General features: G+C 39.7%; 1 protein-coding gene across 5 annotated transcripts in view; it reads left to right on the top strand.

The window, feature by feature from the left end:
• The first annotated feature begins 3,333 nt into the window (after nt 1-3,333).
• The window catches only part of DIAPH2 (diaphanous related formin 2), an 830,745-nt gene continuing 807,353 nt past the window's right edge, over nt 3,334-26,725 (top strand). For all 5 annotated transcript variants that reach the window (XM_040999826.1, XM_040999825.1, XM_040999824.1 and 2 more), the window contains exon 1: nt 3,334-3,720. In XM_040999826.1, coding sequence (XP_040855760.1) covers nt 3,586-3,720 — 135 coding nt within the window. In that variant the 5' untranslated portion in view covers nt 3,334-3,585. The remainder of the gene's footprint in view (nt 3,721-26,725) is intronic.

Below are 26,725 nucleotides of genomic sequence, written 5' to 3'. Positions count from 1 at the left end.
AAAGCATGACTGTGGGCAAGCATTGATGACTGCGGTTCTGGGTGTAAATACCACTGGAGACTTCACTGAGTGTTTTACACGAGGCTGCCTGCTGTTTTCATTGATGTTCTCATTACAAAGTTGTACTGCCTTTATTTAAGTGTTCTTCCCTAACTGTAATTTTCTCTTAAGCCCTTTTCCTTTAGGTGTGCAATTATATAGAATAAAAGACTCTTTTACTAGTAAGTCATCTGCCCTTATAGAATGTCTGACACTTTTTTTTTTTTAAATCTGCGCAACATCTAGTTTTGAGCTGGCCTTTGTGGTATATTTTTAGTAAATACATGTCTGTAGGCATCCTGCAATTCATAAATTTTCTTCTGCTGTGGTGCTATGTACCGAGCAGCTGAGCCAGTAGCATTGACAAGGCGAGGGTCAGGGAATCAGACACCGACAGGAGACCAGTAGTGGTGGAAGAGGTCTCTCCCGGCCTCCCTTTATTCAGCCATATATACCTTTTTCCCCAAGCCTCTAGCAGAACCATTGGATGCTAATGAGTCTGACAGACAAGGTGCCACTAGCCTCCAAGCCATTTCCTGCAGGAGCCAAGCTTAACAAATGCTAATCAACTCCTCAGCCCACAACAGTGCTAAAATTGGTTATTTCTCATTTTCTTTTTCTAATAAGTGTTTCCTCCCATTTATCTGTGAATGTTCCCAGTTGTTTAGACGGGCACATGTGTCAGCCAGAGAGGCAGCAAACCAGAGATACAAAAAATGATCATCAGAAACTTCCAGGTAGTCCTCAGGTCAATTTGAAAACTGAACTTACAAGTTTTTTTTATTGCTTTAAAATTCTGATTGAATGCTGCTCTCCTAAGAGGCTAGAAGAGAGAAGTTGCAAGGTTAGTAGGTCTAAAGCATGTTTTCGTCACTCTGCTGCTGGAGAACCCAACTCTTTCTTTCTTTGGCATCAGAGAACAGATGCTTCTAAATCCACCAGCCTATTGCCCAGGAAGGTAAAAACAAGGGAAAGGAGGTGTCGTGAGATAAGCCGTAGGACCGCAATCAGGAAAGCGCTTGGTTCGTGATTAGTGGACAAGGTGTCCTTGCTGGAACGTAGCGGCTCGCTTAGCTTCCAAGAGAGGCCAGTGACCGTGATGCCCGAAGAAGAAAGCGCTTTGATTTGTTTTTAACTACTGTTTACATTTACTGGAGCAGAATGTTGAAAAACAAACATCAAGCATTCCGACTGGGGCTGAAATATCTATAATGTAGTTACTTGTTAAGTCTTAGAAGGATCAGAGGTTTTTGTATTTTTCCGGAAAAAAAAAAAAAAGCTGATTAACCTTCATGTACTTCTGACTGGACATCAAATACTGATTAGCCTGGCCCGAGGATGGTGAATTTGGATAATATCAATCCATTTTGAGGTCTATGTATCATACCAAACAGAACCCATTCCTATTGCAATGTCCATCCTTCACTCTACACTTTGTAAACACCACTAATGACCTTACAAGGAGGAGCCTTCTCTTTCTAGTACTTTCTTGATCTTCTGAAATTCCATTCATTTCATCTCTCAGTTGCTCCATGAGCTGTTTCTATCTCTGTCAAAGAGTCTAAAAGACAGAACCTCTGCCAGCCTGATCCTTCGAAGTCACAGCCCAGTGCATGTCATATGATATGCTCTAAAGCACTCCAAAAATGTCTGCTGAGCATGTTTGAGCTTGGAGAGCCTGAAGCTATTGCCCACAGCTACTTCTGTCAAATAACCACTGCATGAAAGCATCGAATAAACAGGTCATGTCTTCTGCAGCATCCATCTAGGCCCAATATTTCTGGAAGGGAGACTTATATAAAGTGTGTATTTGTGTAGTGAGCCAAACCTAAAATATTCATCAAACTTGAAAGTCAAACAGGAACAAATTTACCTTGGGGCTTCTTCTCCACCATGGCAGGGAGCAGGTATTCCCCTTCTCTGTCTTCTTGGTGAGTTTACCTCCCAAGGAGAAAGCACACCTGCACGGTTCAGGAAAAGCTTGAGGGCGTCGAAAAAAAAAAAAACTGGGTTTAAAACAGCTCTCAGATATCTAACATTCTGTTCACTCTACTGTCCAACTGGAGCCACCTCATTAAATCTGTATAATGGGCAAATTTATTCTAATGTATTCTGATGAATTAAGTTCAGATTCAAAGCAGCATGGTAAAATTTAGGTTGAAGGGGAAGGGGGCATGTTGACACACCCACTATGGAAGTTTACACGGAAGCCAACTTCTCCAGCATCTGTGCTCTTGTTCTATGATGATGGCTCATTGCAGTCTTGCTTTGACCCTCTTAAGTTCTCACTGTGAACCTCTGATTTTTTTTTAAGGGTCCCATTTAAAAGAGGATAGAAGAAATTTTAGATAGTAGGCCTCTCCCTGAGGGTAAAATACTGGGTACACCTCACGGGTTAAACAGCCGTGTGTGTACCACCGTACAATAAAAACACCAAGAATTAGACTAGGGATTTGCATTTAAACAAAGCTTCCACACCCATTCTTTCATTCACCCCGCAACTGGATCCTCAACTCAAACTAGTTTGGGAAGCTGAAGATAGCACTCAACCCAACTGTTAGCAGTGGTTAGGTGTTTCGGTTAAAGAGCTTAACAACTCCCTAGGGATTAGAGGGAAGGGCGCCAGCTGCTCGGGCTCTCAGGCAGCCTGGGAATAAAGGAGCCACTGTATTTCTTCAGTCACCATGCAATCACGGCAACAGCAAACACCCACTCTTTCCACTTTGACCCGCAGGGTCTGTCTAGGCAATTAATCGGCGCTTCCCGTGGTTTTGCTATAGGGCGCCAGTTGCCTTGCTAATTAAATCTTCTCACAGGATTTTGACAGACCACGCCCCCCGTGGTGCCGGTGCTAGGGTCTCAGTGAGGCAAGGTGCATAGGTCTACACTAGTGGAAAGCTCAGACTCCAGTGACGCCGCCAGTACAAGCGAACGCGAGTTCTCCAGGTCTCAGTTTCCCCACCTCTAAAATGGGCTACCCTCCCGTCGGCTGAATGCCTTCCTCTCGTACGCGAGAACAGTAGGAAGTGAAATCAGTGCTTAACCGCGCCTGAGAGTCTTCAGTTAAGCTTCGGTCCCGGCGCTGGGCATGCTCAGTAGCGGGGGGTGTGGGGCCCCCCGCTCCGCGGCGAGTAGGAAGCTAGCTCTCCGTTGCTCGCCCGCGCGGCCCACAGCGGGCACTTTGATGAATCACGTGTGGCGAGGCCTTCTTAAAGAGATAGGCACCCACTTTTCCTCAGCTCTAAACACCGCCCTGAGGGCGGCGGCGCGGCGATCGTGGTAATTGCAGCTGCTCAGGGGCAGGGCTGGCCCCAGCGCCCAGAGTAGTGGTGGTGGCGGTGGCGTGGTTGCGTCGCGGGTGCTTGGGAGCCTAAGCCCTGGGGGGAGCCTGAACTCGGCAACTCCTCGGGCAGCCGCACAACCCCTTGGAAGAGGCACTACCCAATTGGCGCGGGGGGGCAGCGCGAGCGCCCCGAGGGGCTTCCGCAGTTGAGGAGAGGTGGTGGTAGGGGGGTGACAGGGCACAGGTGACAGGGCCGGAGAAAGATGGAGCAACCCGGGGCGGCGGCGGCGTCGGGAGCGGGAGGCGGCCCCGAGGAAGCCGGCGGGGGCCGGAGCAACAAGCGGAGCACGGGCAACCGGGCCGCCAACGAAGAGGAAACGAAAAACAAACCCAAATTGGTGAGTGCTCCCGCAGCCCCCGCCGGCCTTGGGGACGGGGGTGAGAACCCCGGGGCTCCTCCTGCCGTTGAGCACGGGGGGGGACCCGGGGGACCCCCCCCCCTCCCAAGTGTGACCGCGACCTCGCTGTGCAACTGGGGGAGCCGCTAAAGGAGTGGCCACGCCGAGGCGCGGAGACGGCGTGGGGGCGGAAGAGCACCCCCCCTTCTCCACTTAATCCGCGCTCTGGTCAGCCCCTCAGGCAGTGCGGGAAGCAGAAGGGCCCCACCCCAACTTGGGGAGACCTGGAGTAGCGGCTAGGCTGTTTGTCCAACTTGTGGCACGAACCCTCTTTGAGTCCTTCCATTTCCCTCTCGCTTCTGTGTCACTTGCTGTTTTGCCTCCTATCACTCAGGGTCCAGGTCAGGGCAACCCCTTCCCCTTCGTCTCCCCTCAGTCCAAATACTTGGGAGCCCACCCACAGCCTGGTAAATCAAGGGAGACACCGCGTAGCGACCCCCGCCTCCGCCCTAGTCTTCCTACTTGACCAGAAATCTAAGAAAGAGGCGCCTACGTGCGTTTCCCCGCCTCGCTTCTCCATGTGCTCTCCAGAATACATTTCTTTGGGGGTGGGGGGCGTGGGAGTTGAAGCTTGAGGAGGTACCACCGACTGTACTGTGAATGTGACAGGCATAGTTACACAGTCCTTCCACTGCGTTGCTTAAAAACGTTCAAAAGCAGTAGGCGCACCCTCCTGACAGCGTGAACCAGTGGCAGCAGCCCATTTCCTGCCCCCGAGAGTGCAGAGAAATGAAATCGATGGGGCCTGGTATTGCATTGGGAAATACTGGAGTTTCCTCAACTCAACAGTTAAAAGGGTTCCTCTTTTTCTCAACTTTCTAATTTGAGTGGTGTGAGGGCCAAGGGTTTTCCTGCGCAAATTCAGCAAGAACCTCTGAGAACTGAGTTGTTAGACATGAGCCCAAGCCACATGTTGCTTTTCTGGATTTCACTTTTAACCAGTGACTTGATTATCATAAGGAAGATGGTGACATAAAGAAGGGTCTTCAGAGACTAGAAAACATGCATTATACAAAACTGAGCAGGGATTTCAGTTTTTTTTTTTTTTGTCTTTGCACTGAAACAGATTTTTTTTTCATAATTCCGTTTTCACATGCTTTTGAAGTTCCTTTGTGTTTGTCAAAAGCTTTTCCTTGCGGTCGCTGGTCGTTTGAATTGGATCTATTGTGTTTCTGTGATATTTGCCTTTCAATTATGGGTTGTCCATATTGGAAACTAGAGATTGAAGTATTTTCTTTTTAAGAAACATGCTGTCTTCCAGATTAATGCAGCCAGTTTAATGTGTGGTCAGTTACACATGAATTTGAGGCAAACTGAGAACTTGACTGACTAGTTGATGTCTCCTTTTGCCATAGGCTTTCGAAATGAAGAAACTGAGTCAGAGGTTGTTTGTGACTTGGCTATTCTGGCAAAGGGTTGAGCAGGTTCCTGTACAAAACTTGAGTTTTGCTGAGTGTTTCAGGGGAGTTTAACACATGTTTAAAATTCTGGTGGCACGGTTTTTAAATTTATCAGTTTGTGGTGAAAGAGTGATTGTATTCCTTTTTTTTTTTCCCTTGGATTTAGTAGGGAACTGATTCAATCAATGATGAAACATTTAGGCCAAAATAAAAGTTACCTAAAAGTTTCCACAAATCATTTAGCACATTTAGCAAGAACATACTACTTTTAAGAAGTATGCTATCCAGAGAAAACACCTCTCTTAGTTGTAGCAGCTTGATTAAATACCTCTCTTCCCTGTGGCCATTTGCCCTGTTTCACCTTTCATGTTTTACTTGCTTTGGACAAGGTGACTAGATAGTTAGGAGATAGTATCACTTGCGTGTCCCAGCTGACTTCTCTGCTTGATATATTAGAACACATTTGAATCTGAGCATTTGTTGATAACATGATTTTGTTTTGTTCAATGTACTATTTGAGCCTTATGTAATTTTATAAACAGATGTATTAGATTTGATAAGGACAACTTTAGGAAGCTATTACAACACATTTTAAGGGAAGCACATTGCTACATCCGCAAGACTTGGCAAAGTTTTTTGTTAGAGAGTTCACCTAGGATTTTTAAAGTTTCACAAGGAAGAAAAAGTTTTAGTCAGACTAAATTTATTCTGTTGAGAATTCTGTTAGCAGTCATGACACTCATTCTTAGTTTGTGTGTGTGAGGAAGTTGTGGTGTGGGCTTATAAAAGACAGTCATAACAATAGATTTTTTTTGTATGCAGGTGATTGTGAAGGAGATAAGTTCTCTTAAAGCTTTATTTGAAAGGCAAAGGTAGGGGAAAGAAAGATCTTTCTGCTGGTTTAGAAGCTCTTAAACTCAATTGTGTGAAAGTGTATTGATGTATGTTTGTTTTAATGGGCTCCATAATTTTGATCAGATTCTTAAAAATATCCATCACCTGTGGAAAAATAAGAACTATTGCTTTGCTGAAGGTAGTAAAGGAAGTAGCAGCTGATTCCATTCTGTCTTACTGGAGACCAGGGGAGGTGTGTGATGAGGGAGAAGGGGAATAGCACTGACCACAAGAGTTGTTGGTAGTGAATGAAATTCTTCTGGGGATAAAAGAAACACACAATCTCTGTGTGTTATTAGCTAAGATTAAAGTTTTCACCACATGGAAAAATGAACTCAATTGTCTTACACCACATTCATAAAGTATAAGGCTGTGATTCTTTTGTTTACATTTAGTCCCTCATGGTTCTGGAAGACTAGAGATGGAAGGCACATTACCTATAAAAAGGAATTCTTTTCATTTATATCCTCACCTTTTAATGAATATTAAAAGGTGAAAATTGTTTCAGAGTAGCATGTCAGGACTGTTAAGACTTCTGTTTAAATCAAATCAAAATTTAATGAAATTCATTTCCATTTGCTTCATCTATGCATCTTCATAATGACCCTTTTATTTTTAATTGTTTTTAAGGAAGGCAGTCCTGTCTTGGACTCAGTACATTTTGAATAATGATTGGTAGTAGAGTTTGGATTTTATATAACTATCTAGGCCCAGATTGTGGCATGGCATCAAACAGCACAGATCTTAGATTAATTAGTAATTTCATGCTAACCAAGGAATGTATTTTGTAAGATTGAGTACGAGAGAGAGCCGTGTTTTGAAGGAGCTACCTACTGAATTCCACATATTTGCAGCAGTGACCTAACCTTTAAGAGAGAACAGTGTTAAGGTAGAACTAACACACACACACACACACACACAGATGACTGATAGCGTTTGGTGGTTTTACTTTCAGAATTTGTGTTTGTGTATAATTTCTGAAGTCTTTGGATTTTTACGCAGGAGTCAAATTAACTTGTTACAAGTTAATTCTCTGGTTATGTAACTTCATGTTTGGTTATTTGTCTACAGCAGAATAAATGTCTCAATTTTAATAATGATATTAGCACAATTACTGCATTTATACATCATGCATTTACTGAGCACCTACTATGTGCAGCCATTATTCTAAAAGTCGGGGATATAAAGATGCCCATAATCTGGTGGAAACATTCAGGGAAGATAATTAGTGATTAGAAAAGAGTGAGATAAGTTACTGCGGGCATACTAAAAGGCGGGATCTGTTAAATCACAGGGAACAATGCCTGAGCATGGCAAGGAAGGGCTTAATCATAGTTGTTGACATTTGAAGTGAAGTTTGAAGAATAAGGCTTTAATTGGAGAAAGAGAGGAAAGGGCATTTGAGGTTGGGAGAAGGATGTCTACAAAGGTAGGTAGATAAGGAAACTTGCCTAATTAGGAGGTTCAGGTGCACATGTTTGGGGCTGAAGCAAAAGGTATGAGAGTTATTTAAAAAGTTCATGTAAAATAGGTATGGAAAAAAAAAACTATGCATGGATTTCAAGATGCTTTGCTCCATAATAGATGTTTTAATTTCATTTTTTCATGAATTTCTGAACTCCCTGTGATGTAACTGCAAGAAGATATGGGATCTATATCATAGTGATTCTTTTCTGTGTGATGTTAGTGTTTTGCCTTATTTCTGGAAGTCAGAATAACCCATTTCAGAGAGGAAAATGGTAATGCTACCTGGCTACATTTGTATTTTAGAAAGACACGGAGACTTAATGGAAGCTGTCTCAGAGAAAGGAGCCAGGCAGGAGGCAGGAAGGCCACTTGGGAGGAGCAGAGGAGCGTAGTAAGTGCTTGAGGTTTATGTGTAGAGACTTGGATTCCAATTCAGCTCCTCCAGTCATCCCTTTACCAGGTTCCCAATGTATGAGTAGTCATCCTAGACGCCTTAGCTTCCTCCTGTCATCTCTGTTGTCTTTCCTTCCTGCCATGCACCCTGGCCATTCCTACTAAAGTTCCACCTAGCCTGCAGTTTATAAATCTCACGCCTTTCTGACAGTTCATACCTCAGTATGCTGCTCCTTCCACTGAAACGTCACTCATCAGCTCAGCTTACTCTTCCTTCTGAAATCATAACTATTTTGAGTTTAAACATCATATACTGATTTTGTCTCTACCAAGATTTTAAAGTGCTTCTGGGCAGGAGTCCCAATTTGTGCTTATCTTTGAAAACCTGGCAGGCTAGTGCTTCGGTCCACAACTCAGTAGATGGTTATTAGCTGGGATTTTCCCCTACCCCTGCATAGGACCAGGCGTTCTGAGGTATTTACTGTTGAAAAGAGGCTTTTAGAAAGTATTTACTATATGTCATATATTTTCTTGGTGCGTATACACACACAGCACTGAATTAACATATCTATAGATTCCTCTGTGTTTTTTTTTCTGATTTTGAAATTCAGAAAACTCCTTCAGGGCCATGAGAAATCCCTCGTTGCGTTTGTTTGTTTGAATTCTTGTTATGTCAGGGCCTGAACTTCCATGCATAGAAGCAATACTGTTGCAGGATTTTTGACTCTGAGTATGGCAGCAACCTCAAATTCTTGTCTCGCAGGAAAGAAGAATTTTCATGCGGACACAGTTTAGTTTTAAAGCAGGATTTATTAGGAAGGCTGAGAAAAGAAGACTCCCGTCCTAGCGACGGGAGGGGGCTTTGAGATAGAAAAGACCCTTACCTCCTGCCACAGTGGCAGGAGGAAAAGGACCCCAATGCTCTGCCATAGTGGCAGGAAAATAAGAACCCGTATTAATGGTGGGGAATGCACCTTTTAAAGGTTTCCCTCAAAGATGTTTCTCCATGAACAAAGAAAATTCCTAGTTTCCATGGTACCTGGCCTTGGGACAAAAGGCCACAGAGGTGCCAGACATAGGACATTCCAGGCCTTAGGCAGATGTGTATTACTTCTTCCTGCTCTCCTTTCAATGATCGGCCTGAGGCCCTCCCACAGTTGCCTGAGGTAATGGCCGATACTTCAGGTGGGGAATTGATATGCTAATAGCAGCCCTGTCCCTTGGAAGAGACTCTGGTGAGTTCAAGACATGGTGGGGAAATTCTCTTTTACTCAGGGACCCAGAATACCCTAACTGCCTACTACCCACTCTAACTCCTCTCTCAATACCACAGTGGATGTGCCAAGTAACATTTCGCTGTTATGAGTAGGTGACTTCAGCTTACTGGCCAAAGAACGCAGACTGGAGAGCTGAGGGACCTAGGTTCCAGTGCTTGTTCATTCCATCTTGTATTTGCTTGTAAGCATTGATGAGTGTTTAACATCAGGACTTTCAGCTCTTTTATTATGTCTATTAGTTGAAAATAAAAAGATTGATTTGTTACACAAAGTGGTTTAGGTAAAATAATGAAAAAGTTTTTAGGAAATTCTGTATTATCCAAATACAGAGATCAACTGTGATTCATCTGGATCAAATGTGATTGTGATTTAATGGTCTAATGGCTTCCTTGCAAATTGTAACTAACAAGTTTGTATGAAGAAAAGAATATGGTTGTATGTTGATTGACTCTCTACTTTTTCTTTTATTTCACTGGGAAATGATATTTTCTGTTCTTTTAATAATAATTCTGCTGAATGAATATAAGATGTAGGTTTAACTGTTTTTTCAAGAACCAAGCTGTTCTTTTTTTTCAGTTTATCGTATTGAGTCATTTACAAATTTTGGTTAAAAAGCAAAAACTTCCATTAGATATTTATGACATTTTGCCTTCTCAGGCAGCTTACTGCTATTGTACAAGTAAAGAAACTGAGTCATTGAAGTGTTAAGGGAACTGACTTAAAGATAAGTTTAAAAGCTGTCGCTTCTATTGTAGAAGTTGTCTATCACACTGAGTCATACTTCAGGGATCCAAAATATGAGAAGATTATTCAATCTCACCATTCTTTTGTTCTGTTTTGGGATAATTATTATTATAATCTACTTAGATTTCACTCCCAGTACTAAGTACTTTGGCAGTAGCACATGTCATTGAAATGAAATCATACTCTATTCCAACTTGGTCTCAAAGAATTCTAAGGAACAGGTGCTCTTAAAATAGTACATATATAATATATGCTAATTTATGTGAGTAAGCACATCTGCTTCAGTATTATTGGCTGTCACAAGTACTGCATGGATTAGTATCAAAGCCTCAGTTTTCTCATGTTGTTTTATCCAGTGAGTGACACAGAAGAGATCAGTTCCCGCTGTCCGATTTGTGGTGTTTAGTACTTGCTTGTTTTCTTAAGACTGGAGAAACGAAGATCGTAGCTGGGTAACTTAACATCTAGCTTGATGTCTAAGCAGGCATCATGTAGAAGACATCTATGTGGAAGATAGCTCAAAATTGATGCATGTGAAGGAATACCAAAACCTGTTTTCACATTTCTGTTTATTGTGAATGCCAGCAAGAGAAAGAATTTAGTCTTGTTTGCCTGATCAGGCTGAATCTGCTTGAGTATGAAGGATTTAGCTGTAGCTTAGACGGTGAAGTGGATTCTGGTGCTTGTTTGCTTTGTGTGAAGTAACCTGAGGGAACCATATTCTTGAAAGAATGTAGAAGGCCAAATTCATACTAATAACCATTTACACAAGCTTTGGGCTGATAACAGTTTTTAACTGTATTGTTTTAGGGGAACTATTGCTACCATATACAAACCAGCCCATTGGCCACCACTCTGACCTTCTGTTAGGGTTCTGTACAATAGTGCCAATAAAAAGCTTTGGGTAGCTACTCAGGCAGGAATCTAAAACACGATTAGGAAGGATTATTCCCAATTGCCACAGACTCAGTCACCTGCCAGTTCTGGTGTTCATTCAGGGAAGAACAGACTGGGTGCAGTATATTTATTTAAAATCCTAATTGTTCTTCAGCAGATAGCCACATGTGTTGATAAAGATGTGCTCAAAATTGTAAGGAATGTTAGATCTACCCTTCATTTGTTTACTTCCTATCAAGCTAAAGGCAGTTAAGTTTTTATTTTATGATATGGACTAGTGAAGACTTCTGTGAAACTTTAGAAAAATTTTCAAGTAGCCAGGATAGTATGATGAGCCACAATTCGTACTTATTTCCTAGTTGGAGAAGTTCCTTGAATTTTACATTTGCTTTTTCATCCATTCTTCTTTTTTTTTTTTTTTTTGCTGAAATAATTTAGTGTGAATCCCAGGTATCATGTCATTTTACTCCTATTTGCTTCAGTACACACCTGTAAAGAAATACCTTAAAAAATAATCAGGACCAAGTAACTGCTATTCCATTGTTACATTCTGGAAAATTAACATCTTCTTGGTGTCATTTCACAATCCATATCAGATATTCCCAGTTAACTAGATATTTAATTCATTATATGCCAGATTAATGTATGTCACTGAGCTAGTTAAATAGATACAATTTTAAATTAATGGTAAAATCTTGTTCAAAGTTACTCCACCTGAAGTATTCTCACAAAGCATCAGCTCAGATTGTTTATTTTTGTCTTTAATGGTATGGAAGTATGAGTGTGTGTGGACTCCATAGAAAATAAACCAAATTCAGACTTTTGGCTTTATTGATTGATTGGGTAAGCCTTCATTTTTCATTGTGCAGTTTGTGAAATTGGGTGGGGTTGTTAAGAATTTTTCTTCAAGTGAAATGTTGGCAGTTAGGCAAAGGAAAAAAATGTTCTTTTCTAGATAAAGGCTTAAGCAACTAAGTTTTATGTTGCTTGTTCTGGTTTTATTTCAAAACAGATGCCAATTTGGTACTTGAGGGGTCTGAGTTTTAGCCACTTTGATATAGTCTAGGTTATAGAATCTGTATAGTTTCATGAGCAGACCTTTACAAAGGGCCCTCAATCCCTTTTTTGGATATTTGTGAAATTAAATTGAAAACCAGGCTACCATAATGAGATGATGGATCTGGGGATAGGTGGGGTGGGTAAGTATGAGAAATCAACTTGGGCAAACAGCCTAGACTCCACACAGGTTCAGCTAAAGACATTGTGTAACCACTACCTTCAAGATAGCAATTTAGTGCTGTTCCTGTGCTCGGAGGTAAGAGGCATATAATTTCTCTATTTCTGTGGACTCAAGTAGGTTTAGACTGGTAATTTATCTCTATAACTTCTTCACTGACCATTTACTGCCCAATCAGGTGGGTGATTTTGCTCAAAACAAACAGATGAGTGAATGATAATTGCTAGGGATAGTCAGCTAACATTTTCTCCTTGTTCAAGAGGTGAGGTGGCTATGGAATTGTTCCATGTGCTTTGAAATCAGTTGCTGATAAAATCTTAAATATGTTATGGTATTTTATGGTGGCTAAAGATATTTAGGAAGATTCCGTGTATACATAGAATGTCTTTGGCTAGGCTATACACTTACATTATGAACCTCAGTAATATGTTATGTGATGGAGCCGAGGGCTGCTGTGTGTAATTGACAAAATCAGGGTCAGTCATAGTACTATTTTCCTGAGGCTACCTTTACTGTCTTTTGCTTGGAGACCCCATATGGGCTAGCTGCTGCATCTAAACTCTCATGGATTTTTATTCTCACACCTGATAAGAAATTCACCAATGCACAGCACATGATGTAATGTTCCATTTAGAATAGGAATTTTTCACTTCATATATTTTGTGAAAAGAGTGTCAGTTGAATAACTGTTAATACAGTATCCAAAACCTGACTACGTTTGCTTTTGAATGATTTAAATCTTCAAATTTCAATGCCTGGGTCCTTGAGAGACTAGACTAGAAGTTCTGTACGTTGATTACCTTTTTCTTCAGGCTCTTCCCTTTCTCTTCCAGTAACTTTTTGGCATTATTTTTTTTAGGAATGTAATATTTATTTCATTATCTATAATAGGGTGATTAGGAGGAAAATAAAAAGGACAATGAGATAAGGAACATTATTTTTTTCTCTTGGCCAGAGAAATCTTCACTATGATGTTATCTTTTGCTTAAAGAGCTAAAGGAGACAAGGCAGCAGATTCTGGAGAAGGGACAGTTCTGACGGTGCCAATGCCAAGTGCATGTCTTGACCTGATTGTGTGTCTGTATACTATTGTCTCATATTTTCTTCACTCTAGTCTTTCCGTTCCTAGTGTATTCTGTATTCTTGCTTCTGTCGGGTACTAGTGCTTGCATACTTTCTCATTCAACAACCTCTTTGCCACTTTAGCTGTTTTTCTTTTTTTTAAGCTTTATTTATTTTTATTGGAAAGGTAGATTTATAGAGAGTAGGGCAGAGGGAAGGATCTTCCAAATGCTGGTTCACTCCCCAAGTGGCTGCCATAGCTGAAGATGTCAGTCAGAGGCCAGGAACTTCTTTCTGATCTCCCACATGGGTGCAGGGTCCCTGGACTTTGGGCATCTTCTACTGCTTTCCTAGGCAATAGGCAGGGAGGCATTATTTCTTTGACAGAGCTTCCCATAGTTACAGGTTGTGTGGGCATCAGTGCACTGGTTTTGTAAGTTTGTGTCGTAGCTTTTTCATTTACGCCACCCATGATACAAGTTAAGAACCTATAGAAAGTTAAGTTGGGTTAAAACAAATTTGGCAGAGGTTTCCACTCTAATAATATGCTCTGCAGTCTGGTACCTCACATTACAAAATCAGTGTTTTCCAGGGGAGTCATTGTATACATAAAACATTTGTTAGTGAAAAAAACCTTTTTGTAGGCTGCCCTCACAGCTTGTTTTTCTCTGATACTACATGAGCTTATATTTCTCCCCTTTTGGTTGAGTAGCTATTAAAGGAAAGAGTATGCTTACCATGCAAAAATCAATCATTCAATGAATAAATAACTTTAAAATGTCCTGGACTTTATCCATTGTTGCTGTTTTGAATTTTCATGTATTTGTTTTACTAATGCACAGTTGCCCATGTTCTCTCAAATTCTTGGTTTTCTTCGGTACAGTACAGCGTGATATTGCTTCATCAGACTGTTTTTAGAGGTTCCTAGGAGTATCTGTGAGATCCAAATCCTCAATTTTAATAAACTGAGGCAGCTTGAGACCAAATACTAAATCTTCAGTGGTCATATCTCTGTATGAAAAGAAACTGGAGTATTAGTTAGCAGTATAAGGTACAGTTTTTCCAGGCACTGGTTCCAGATTTCCATGCTTTTGCCAGCAGTTCTATTGCAGCTGAGTGTGAATCAAGCTATGTTATGTTATGGATCTCTGCTTTCAATAGCCTTCCTGTTCTTTAGATAATCTGCTATCACTAGTATGTTTCTAACTCTGAAGGTCATAATATTCCTTGTCATGTTTGTTATCCTCAGTGAATATTATCAGTGTTGTAGCCTATTGTTTGATCATAAAAAGAATATGCAGAGGGCAGGGCAGGCCTATCTACCATCCATACCCATCACCCAATATATTGCCATGAATTTGTAAAAACTTCATTTTGATATTAACACCACTAATTTGTGTTTCAAGACACCATGTTACATTTTATGGACTAACAATATTTAATATTATACCAAGAGTTGAAATAAGATAAACAGGAGATCTGATATATTTTTTAATTTAATAATTTGTGTATTTATTTGAGAGGCAGCATTAATAGGAAAGGACAGATCTTCCATTGCTGGTTCACTCTCCAAATGGCTGCAATGGCTTGGGATGGATGAAGCCAAATCCAGGAGCCTGAACTCTATCTAGTGATACAAGCACTTGAACAAGCTGGGGCTTGAACAGGCATTCATGTGGAATGTGAGCATTGTGAGAGGTGACCTAATCTACACTGCTGTGACATTGGCCCTTAAATCTTTGAAAAATTTTTTCCTGGGTATGTATATAAAAATAAGGCAATTACTTTATAAAAATGTAGCTGTTAACAGTTCCTTTTCTTAGTGTCAGTTTATTGTGTAAAACAGTGGAGATGAAAAAGATGACATGATAGTTTCCATTCAGTTTTGACATATTCTGAGTCAAAGGTTGTTGAGAGTTTTAATGAATCTACCCTAACATAATTACTTGCTGTCTTGAAGCTGGTTAGATGAAAGGTTGGAATTTTGAAATGTGATTGTTTAAGCTTGAATGCTAAAGAGTGAATATCCCAGTTAACTTTACTGCTCTGTTTCTAGAGTCTGACTTTACATGTCACCAATGAAGGCTAAATCAATATTCTTCTAACCTGGCATTGTACATAGGACAATGTACCAAGCCCTCAAGATTGCTGCCTGCACTCTAGGTCATCCTAATCTTGAATAATTTGCCTTGGTTCAGTGACCGAGCGCAGTGCATAAGCCTACCCAGGAGTGATTTTTCCTAATATATATCAAAGGTGCTAGGTTGCTATTCTAAAAGTTTTGCATATATGTGTCAGAAATTGTTTAAGATTTGGAGTATTAACCTACTTTCCCATTTGTAACTATTTCATGGTGATTACAAAATGCCCAAGACTCCTGGGACAGAAACAAAATACAGTTTATTATTCATTGCAAATGCAGTTGTCAGAATGACATGTGGGTTTACTGTTACTTTAAGCGTGATGGGGCGGATCAGGATGATGCTCACATAGTGAGTTGCATTACAGGAGAACACTGAGTTTGGGAAGATCTGCCACTTTTACAGTAAGAGGAAGCCAGTGTACTCTTTGTATGGAACAGAGAGAGATTATCCCATTGTTCAATTTGCTGCTGCAAACAAAGCCCTGGGAAATGGCTTGGGTAAAATACTGTCAGTGTCCCTTTAGCCTTCACATACCTGGTAAGAATGTGCAGGGATGCTCAGGGATTGAGGGTGGATTGGCTCCCTCATCAATATTAATTCATTTCATCCTCAAGGCAATCATTTTTTTTTAGGAGGGGAAAAAGGCTCAGAGCAGATAAGTAATTTGCCCAAGGATATGCTCTGGTGAATTTGGAATTTAAGACCAGTGCAACTATAAAATTCACGTTTTAAAACCGTGGTTTTCTATACTGCCTAAGAACCCAAACCTCAAGGTAATTCTAAATTAACCTGAAGACTTAGGGGTCCTGTAGATTGGTAGTGGTTATACCTGTCCTAGATTTGTACTAGGCTTATGTAAAAATGAAAAGACAGAGAAGAAGGACTGTTCATTTTAGTGCCACTGATGATCAAAAGTTAAACTTCTTTGACTCACTGCTATAAAGTAGTAAGGCAGTTATGTGACCACATGCTAGAAAAGAGCCATGAAGACAGAAGTGAAGCAGCTGCGGAGTTTAAGGATACATGAGTGCAATTCTAAAAAACTTTAAGCTCATGGTCAACGTAAAGCCTGTTGTACTTTACTGCTGTTATGTATGAGCATGGTTCTCTTTCTTGTCTTTTGTATATTGGCCTTATAGAGAATAGCTGCAGAATGGGTTATGATGCAAATGATTTTGCCAGCTTTATCTTTCAGTTTCTCTTTCTTTTCCCTTTCCCTCTCACCTTGTATTTGTTTGGGAACTTTTTTGTGTGAAGTAAAACTGTTTTGAAAAAACGAATGCCATCATCTCCTGTTACACAAGTAGATGATATGCATTGTTTCTTGTTTAGGGAAGTGCCAAGAACCACCTACCTTCTCCTGCTGCTTCCTGTGCTCACTGTGCCTAAAGATTGGCTGCTATAAAAGTATGGCATATCCAGCCAAGAGCTATCTATTTTAATTAGTCTGCAGCAAGTGTTGTGACAAACCGTTTTAGCATTGGCATGGGATGAATACTAGTGCCCTAAACTATGGACTGAAGTGCTAAAAAGTATGAGCGTGGATGATAGTTTGAATTCTGCTGCCCTCACTTTACCTATCATCCATCTGAAAAGGAAAAAAAAAAAGGAGCCATTAATTTTTTTAAAATGCAGTGGATAAAATGTGTCATGAATACACAGGTATATGCCTGCAATCAGGCTACTTCACATCTAAGATCACCAGTCTTAGTTGAAATTCTATGTTCTGTCCTTAAAAATATGTGTAATATAGCATTAAATTATAGGTGCAAGGTATCTTAAGCACTCATGATGCTGTAGACATGTTGGCAGAAGTGATAATTAAGTAGACTAATGATTTTGTTAAATTTATATTTTTCAAATATCCTTCTCTGTTCTTACAAATTAATATTTCCTCCACATATGGTCCTGGTTACTGATATTTTCTTTGCATTTTGACTTTCTTTAATCCAAAGCACTGTGTTAAGAACAAATATATAAGAAAGGATGTTACATTTCTCTGTCTCACAAAGTAAGTACATTTTGTATAAACCAGTAGTTCTCAGTAAGGGACAGTTTTACCACTTAGGGAGCATTGGGTAATGTCTGGAGACATTTTTAGTTCTCACAATTGTGGGAGGGTGCTACTAGCATCTCATTGCTTGACATCCTACAATTCATAGAGCAGTCCTTCCACTGCAAATAATTATTCAGTAGAAAATGTCAAGATTAAGAGGGTTGAGAAAGATTGTCAAGGTTGAGAAACCTTGCTTATGACACCGTGACTTTTTACATATTTAATGTGTACAAAGTCTTGTGGCTGCTCAGTGATTCTTTGGTTTTTAATGATTTATTTATTTACTTGAAAAGCAGAGGTACACAGAGAGGAAAAAAGAGAGATTGTTTATTCGCTGACTCACCAAATGGCAGCAACACCTGGGCTTTTCCAGGCTTTTCCAGGCTTTTCCAGGAGCTTCATGTGGGTGTTTCAAGGGCTTGGACTGACTTATGCTGCCTTCTCAATCCTTGAATGGGGAGCTGAATGGAAGCCTTGGGTTCAAAACTCAGATCCAGCTGCTGATTCTAGCTCACTGTTAAGGCAAATCCGGAAAGCCAGTAGTAACTAGGCTACTACTGCCACTTGCAAGACCTGAATTGAGTTTATAGCTGCTGGCTTCCATCCTTTTTCAGTTGTTGTGAGTAGTTGGGGAATGAACTAGTGTTTGTTTTCATTCATATTCTCTCCCATAATAATAGTAATACTTTAAAAAAAAATAAACCAAGTCCTAGGTTGACTAAGAAGTAGTCATTGACCTTAATTGGTCAAATAAGAGAATTTAACCTTGCTGCAACTGGATCAGAAATCCTAAAGGTCAGTGACTAATAATAGAGAAACACAGTGTAGCGATAAGTGAAGCAAGAGCAAACATTTACCTGAAAAGGTAAACTTAATCAATATCATGTGTGCTCTGTGTGTCGGGGAAGATTGAAGTTATTTTTCATTTTCATTGCCGAGACAGATTATTCAAAACTGCAGCAAATTATTGCAGGATTTATGCAGGTTTTTGCAGAATTGCATCATAGCTGGGAGATGCCCCTCAGCAAACAATGCTAGAATATAAAACTTAGATGTCAGGATAGGCAGGTTGTATTCGAAGAGGCATCTGACTGTCTCCAGTCGTATCTGGAGAGGAGCAAACAGAAAATTTGAGATGGGTGGCAAGGAAAGCTGGTACTTTGATGATAGTCAATAAATGAACACTGATGGTGCGCAAAGGTTGTATAAATTAGCAGGTCTTCTAAAAAATAGATGCGAGTAGTGAGCTTTTGGGAAGGCTACCCATTTTGCTTTGTGAGGAGAGGAGAAACTATGCAAAGGTAATGATTGACTTGGGTTCTGGAGAATGAAGAGCAATAGTGTTGTAAGGTTAAAAGGGTAAGCCATTCTCAATAAAATGATCATTCTCTATGTGAGTTTAGAGGTATGTATCAAGGTAGATGCTTTAAAATGTTAATATGTTGGAGGGAATGTTTCTTTGTAACTGAATATAGGTGATCCTAGGATTTTTTTTTTTAAACCAAGTCAGAAGAGGGAAAGAACTAGCACTGACTGAGTAAACTTATCTGTGTATTTCAGACATTGTATTAGGAACTTTCTATCATCATCTTAGTTAATTTGTTTCATATATGGTAAGTGTAGTGGTTTGCCATGTTTAACAAGGTAAATTGAGTCTCCTGCTAACTGATTCTGATTCCTAAATGCATGCTGTTTTTTTGAAAACATACTTTTCTTCCTACTTAGAAATAAGACTGCATTTAGAATCTTGAAATTACCTAAAATTATTATTTACATAAAATATATTTTATATTTTATTTCCTGTCACAACCCTTATTAAAGAGTCTAATAAATGCATCTTTAACATATTTTATTTTTGTTATATTACAGTAGTTGAAAAATAACAGATTGAGATGTTGGCTAGGAATTGTCCACAGACATTTAGATTGCAGCTATATATGGTTAGTTTTACTGCCAAGAATTTGGACTAGCTGTGTAATGAAAAAAAAAAAATCCTAATTCTGAATTTCTTTTTCAGTACTTAGTATAACTTAATAAAATATTTTGGAAACAACTACCTGAGTACTGTGATAAACATTATCAAGGTTAAAATAAATATTTCCTGCCCCTTGGGAACATTGAGTTGGAGAATCTGATGTATAGATTGGGGAGAAATATGAAAGGTGAATGTTAAAGTATAGTTATCTTAAAGGGTAGCTGTAAAGCAGAAGCAGGCAGTTCTGTGTCATGACAGTCTATGTATCTTAGCACTTGCTGTAGCAAAATTCTGTACACTAAGTAATTTATAGACAACAGAAATTTATTTCTTACAGTCTTAGTCTGGGGATTTAAAGGTCCCATGGCAACCTGATCAAGTGCTGAGAAGGGGCCTTCTTATATACTGTTGACTGAAGGATTCTTGTGATATCCTCACAATGCAGAGAGCTTAGAGGGGAAGGAAGTTGTCTTGCCACTCTGAAAATGCTGTAGATTCCATTCCTGAGGGTTCTACCTTCATGACATCATTGAATCCTTATTATCTAATCCAAGAGGCCTACCCTCACTGGAGGGGGTAGAGTTTCAACATGCAAATTTAGAGAGGACACAAACATGCAGCCCATAACAATATACAAGTGCAGGGAAGGAAGAAGTTCAGGCATGTTGGAGGAAATTTGAATTAGCCTAGTGAGGCCCAGGTGTATGCATAAGAGTGGGAGAGGTCAATGTAAATGGGGGGAATTGTAGCTAGATCATAGTGAGCTTTGAATGCTTAGCTAACTTCTTTGGACATCATTTTATAGTATTTTTGGAGTCTTTGAGCAGTAGTATAGGGGAAGTGATGTGATCAGAGCTTGCAATCAGACCTTACTTTAGACTTTTCATAATTGGTAGCGTCATGAAGTCTGAAATCTTTTGTCAAAACTCCACAGTAATTGGCATGTTTGTAGTGTGAATATAAAGGCATGCATTAATTTCTGATATCTTTTGGTATGCTTTAATTTGACAGCTTTGAACTTGTGAAATTAAGCATGTATTGTAAATACTGTGCACTTTGATAACTTACAGTTTTGTAGCAATTTAATTGGCCCTTGCTCCCAGCCTACTGTTCTGCAAATCTGAGCCTCTGAAGTTCTTGTTCTAAGTCTAAAGTTCTTGTTGCCTTCTTTTTTTTTTTTTTTTTTTTTTTTTGGCCCTACCCCACTATGAATACTGCTCTAAAGGTCAGGTAACTTAGATTGCAAAGCTGCTGCTGTGAAAAAGAATGTGTGCATCTTGGTTGAATTACAGTTTTATAGTTCCTGGAATCCTCCAACAGAAGCTACGTGTGATTTATGACATACAAACTAGGTAAACTTATCCTCACTGAAATGTTGTCATGCTTTGTTTTTTTTCCACATGTGGATATCCTATGGCAAAATAGGAAGAGATGCGTCCCTCAAAACATGGCAACAAGGTAGATTTGGGGCTCTGACCTTAACTCAGGTTCCCTCCTTAAAAATCACTTACACAAGTAAGATAGCAAGAGATCCTGAAAACACAGTGCTACTACTACAGCTTCTCAAGGAGAGTGTTCAGGAAGAGAGTTCCAAGTGAATCTGAGACAAAAGTGAGGATAATGAAAATTCATCTATTTTCATTTAAAATTTTTTTCTAGGATTTTAGACACCTGTGTTAATATGATGTTATCCACACTTATTGTAATTTTTGATTGTGGATTTGAACACAAAAAACTTTAAAGATGTGTATGTAGAGATTTAGGGTTTAGGTATTCCCATTAAGGATAATTTTATTTCTGTTGTAATTGTTATTCAGTATTTCAGCTTAGTTGAAGACAAAAATAGGTTAAAATTGAATAGTTTATGCTTATTTGCTGTTTCTTGAGTTTAGGGATATTAGTCATCATATTACTGAAAACGAGTGAGCGTGTGTGTTGTGTGTGGTGGTTTGTCACTGTGGAAACAGGACATTATTTCACAAGGTATGGATTAATAAAATCTTCAAGCTCCTTGTGTCAGAAATGTAGTTTAAAAAGATATAACTCTTTAGGACATGAGTCATCCTTTGCTAGACAACTTTCTCATGAGAGATCTGTGATTCCTGCAAAATCCCTGTGGAGCCCTGGAAACATGAGGAGCATTACTATGAATGCCGAGGACAGGAACTTCCTGAGTTATAAATACATGTCACATGAAAGACCCTGGGGCAGGGGCTTGTTTGGTATGTGGAGCCAAAAATATACATACTGCCTATCCTTTTATGTCCTCATTCCTACTGGAGTTTCCTTGGGAATTGGAGCTCCAAGCCCCCTTCAGAATAGTGTGTTTTGTTTGTTTCTTGGTGACCCCCATTAGTGGTGGTTCTGTAATAATGTGTTTCTCAGGCATTCCTTCCACTGGTCCTGCCTTCTGAGTCTGTTGCCACAATGTTGGGACTGATAGGCCAGAGTTTTTCCTCTGCTGTTGATCCTTCTTCCCTGTGTTCAAGAGTGTGGAACCTGTCTTCCCGTAGCTGTTGTGCCTTTATTTCATACATATGATGTTATAGCTCGGTTTCTCAATATTCTTTAGTGCTACAAAATATAAGTTATGAGATATAGCTGCCAAATATCAAGAAATCTACAATATAAGGAGAGAATAGATTTTGTACACACACACAGATACACACGGATATTTGGTAAATGGCGTATGTATGGCTGGGATTTAGAGACAAGGAAAGTTAATGATTTGAGTTAAAATAGGCTACGATCTGAATCACTAGGAACTTCTCCAGTCCCCTGCCATGTACATGTAAAGACAGTTGCCAGTGGAAACAGGTATTTGGGATTCAAAACAGAATACTCAACTATGAATCCATAGTCACAGTATACTCAATTTTGGATTTCCATGTAGACTGGATTGCTTAGTGACACAAGCCATTCTCAAAAAAGAAAAATATCATGTTTTCTGTGATAGGTGCCAGTTATTATACAGTGCTAATAGAATAATATAGAATGTATGGGAATGAAGCAGTTATCTTGTGATATTATTGTTTTTAGCCTGCTTTCTATTTGATGAGTTTTATGATTAGTGGTGAATTAAGCCTGTGATTATAAAGCTATATCTTTGCAAAAATGAATGAACAGATAAGTGAGGAAAGGAAGGAGACTGAGAAAGAGAGGAAAGCATGATTATCTTTTTAGACAGGGGCCATGTATTTCATAGAGATAGTTCTATTTATATTAATAAAGATAAAAATGAAAAAATACTGTAAAAATTTAAGGCATGGGTATATTTTATACCAGCAGAAATATGAAAGAAGGAAACAACCATTTCAAAAGCAGTGAGTATATGACCCATGTGGTTCAAATGGACGTGCAATATGGACTAGGTCATCGTTACCCATGGGCAGTAGTAGTAACAGTAGTAAGAGGGATATTAACAGTCTCAGGTGATCACATATAATCAGTCTCTCATGAATTATTGATTAATAGGTTACATCACAAAATCTTACTGTGTGTGGTACTGTGGGGCTCAGGAGCAAAGAGGTCACTAAGATGGCGACTAACAGTCCAGGTCACTGGCAGGCAAGATGGCGGCCAAGGACAGAGCCCTGGGCGTGAACCAGGGCAGGAGTCATGTAGCTCCAAGGAAATACTGATTGACCAGGGCCATCTCACTCACCTACCCCTGGCCTATGGGAGATGGCTTCTGCAGTCATTCTCCTAGTAATTGGCTCCGAGTTTCTCCCCTCCTGGAATTCCTGAAATTTCCAGCCTGAGGCTATCCCTTACCCTATATAAGAAATTGAATTTCCCCAATAAATTGGAACTGCTTAGACAGAACCCCTGTCCCTCTGTCTGTCTCTTGCGGGCCAGAAGGCTGGCTGGCGGGCAGCAGGCTCATCCCCTCCAGCAACGGGGTACTAAAGGAATCTGTGGGGGAGACCCTGCAGAACAGACAGGTGGGAAGTGTGATAAGATACAATTTACAGGTACAATTTTTAGATTTGACATTATCTTATCTTAATATAAGGCAAACATATGTTCTCTGACCTTTTGGGATTGGCTCATTTCCCTTAGCATAATGGTTTCCGGTTGGGCCCATTTGGACACGAAGAAGAGTATTTCATTTTTTAAAATAGCTGTGTAGTATTCCATTGAGTAGATGAGACATTAGCATTAATTACTGTTGGAAGATATAGGACACTCTTTTGCACCACCCTAGTGTCAAATTGATACCCCTGGTATGGGTTTGACAACACCATGGAGATGAATGCTCAGTATTTAATTTTATTTAAATTTTCTTTCTCTTTTCCCTCAACCCATGGTGGACTGTACCTAAGGGGAGGTATAATGGAAGTGCAGCGGGAATAAACATATCCATAGGTAGAAACAGAAAAGAATATCCCCGTACTTGCAATACAAGGATGGTCTCTGAGTGAAACAGATAAGTCCCTACACTGTTGGGAGCCACCTCAATGGCAGTATGATGGACTTGTGAGGGTACTCGGAAGATACCTATTAAAGACTAGAGAGGAGAGCAAAGAGGCGAGATATAGGAAGGGGGAGGGGAAACCCCAATGCCTATTAAACTGTGTCATAAAATGAACAATAATAATACTTTAAAAAGCAGTGAGTAGGTTGGCACTGTGGTGTAATAGGCTGGGCCTCTGCTGTGGTACTGACATCCCATATGGACACTGTGTTTGGATTCTTGCTGCTGCACTTTTGATCCTGCAGCCCGGTTGTTGTAAGGTCTTTCTCTGTCTTCTCTGTACCTCTGTTTTCCAAACAAAATATACAAACAAGCAAGCAATAACTTAATAAAAGGCAATGAGTGTTTTGACAAAAATCACAGGGTTATTGTAGTAGATTCTTCTAAACTTTGGTTTGTTAATAAATATATAAACATTGAAAATAAATACATTTTAAATAAATTTTTTTGACAAAATATTCTTGATTTTTTTTTTTAAGGAATCCTGTTTGTATTTTAGCATTAATTGTAACCACTACTGTGCTACTGATCTGAAATGTCAAGTACATGCAAAACCATAATTTCTTAATTCTGTTTTCATGTATTGTTGGGAATATGTTTACAAATGAGCTTTCTTGTTCAAAGTTGAAACAAGTGTGATAGTAAATTATATTTCCCTAGGATAACATTAAAATGAGAACATTTTACATAATTTCCATTTTTTCCACTGTTCTCATTTTCTTTAATCCTCTAGACATCCTTTCAGGTAGATTTATAAGGTGTGCTTTTAAGATCACTTTTCTCAAGGCCTCAGGATAGCTTGCCAAAAATGTAGATTCTCGAGCTCACTGAATCGGAATCCTTTGAGTGTGGGCCCTAAGACTCTGCATTAATAAACTGCCTAGATAATTCTGTACTAGAAAGTTGGAAAGTAAATTCTTGTATGCAGTTTATAAAATGGTAGCCTTGAAATCATGTCCAGCCTGCAGATTTGTTTCTTTGGCTTTCAGTGTTGGTAAAGTGGTTTTTAAAATCTGATTTCATTGCCAGCTCCTAAGATTTGGGAGTTGATACATATAAATCCAAATTTCTGGCTTCCTTTGACATACTAGAGTAATTTTGCAGTCTTGAGTTCAGTTCAGTTTTGCATGTGACTGGAAGCAGTCCATTTTCCCTGAATAAGGCCTGTCTTAGTTGAATGGACCACATACTGTTGAGTTTTCCATAATGTATGCCTCCTGCGTTTCATCCAGAGTCAAGTATTAATTGATGTTTGTTTACTTACAGCTGCCCTACACCACTCATTTATGTCATTTAGAATCCATTTGTATTAGAGGTTGTACTTGTGGATCCTTGTATTAAAAACAGAAGAAATGATGGGAAAGAGGTGATATTTGAAAAAAAAAAAAAAAAGGTGATATTTGAGACTAGGAGACCACAACGATGTTCTTATAGTCATGTAGAAAAATGAGCCACTGAACTAAGGTGGTGGTACTAGGGATGCAAAAGACAAGAAAAGGTGAAATTTTAGAATTTACCAACCCTGTTAACTGACTGAATTGGGTTGTCTCTGGATGGGAGAGGCAAAACAAAAATGGTGGAATCAGGAGAAATGGAAGTAGGAGGATGAATTTGCCTTGTATTCAGTCACTTTGGGTGATTGTGGACCATCATTGGTAGTTCCTGATGTATAACTTACTGTGGAGTATTCTACTGTATTGTGTTAGGAGCATATGAAAATTTGGGTGTGTATATAGCTAGATACAATGTGCTCAAAAGCCTACCATCATTTCCTAATGCAAGTTGGGAAGAAAAGAGCTATAAAGTTGTATCTGGCAGTAATAAAAGGAAAGAAGTATATCTTAAATCTTAATCTAACAAGGGTGGACACACACACATAAACATACACAAAATCTCTGGGTGGAGGTGTATCTGAAATCCTGGAGGGTGTGAGATCTTTATCCAAAGAAGTCAAAGGTTAACAAAGGTTGACACACTGCTGTAGGATATGATGATGATTACATAGTGACTTAACGACAAGCAGTTCTTTCTCACAAATGGTAATTTTGGATTCTTTATCCCTTTATCTCTTCTGTGTCTTAAATTTTTCTCTGTAGGTGTTCTTTAGTTTTGTGGGTATGCGGAGCATGCTGTGTTCAAATAAGTATTTGTAAGGCATTTTCTTCTTTTTTGTATCTCCAAGAAATTCTTTCTGTGGGAAGATGTTATGAATGGAGGTTAGTTTCTCAGGGTGGCTCCCTCTTTTCAGATCACACTTAATGTACATTGCAGATAAGCTGTTTGTTAATAGTATGAGTCAGAGCCATGGGAGCAGACATGTGTCATATGGTGTAGGAACAATGAAGTAAGTTCCTTCCTCATTCTTCAGTGCAGGGCTGAAGCTAGGCTGTATTCTGAAATTAGATTTTATTTTGAGGGCTCTCCATATCCCTTTCTGGACCTCTTTCAATAAAAAGGGCCCCCTCCCTTCCCTCTGTGACTTCCTGTGTCTCCAGATTTTTCCCAGTACTCTGTATTGCAAAATTACATAACTTGTCTTGCTCAACACCTACTTTCATATAACTTGTTTCTACTAAGTAGCTGGATGATCTAAGCAATGCTAAAGGCCTTTTTGGAAATGTTATATTACTTTTTAAAAAGTGTTAGCATCAGAGCTGGGGCTGTGGCTCAGAGAGTTCACTGGGCGCTTTGAGTGCTGGCGCCCCATATGGAATGCCAATTTGAGTCTCAGCTGCTCTGCATTCCATCCAGCTTCTTGCTGGTGTACCTGGGAAGTCAGTGACTTAGGCAGGGCTCAAGCACTTGGGTCCCTGCCACCCAAATGGGAAATTCAGATGAAACCTGGCTTTGCTCTGACCCAGTCCTGGCTAATGTGATCATTTTGTGCATGGAAGGTTCTCTCTCTCTTTCTCTCTCACTCTA

This window comes from Ochotona curzoniae, unplaced genomic scaffold, assembly GCF_017591425.1.
Source record: "Ochotona curzoniae isolate NIBS_2020 unplaced genomic scaffold, NIBS_Ocur_1.0 scaffold_1852, whole genome shotgun sequence".
In the NCBI taxonomy this organism is placed as follows: Eukaryota; Metazoa; Chordata; class Mammalia; order Lagomorpha; family Ochotonidae; genus Ochotona; species Ochotona curzoniae.
Note: the sequence above shows the minus strand (reverse complement) of the source record. Positions and strands in the feature narration are given on the sequence as shown.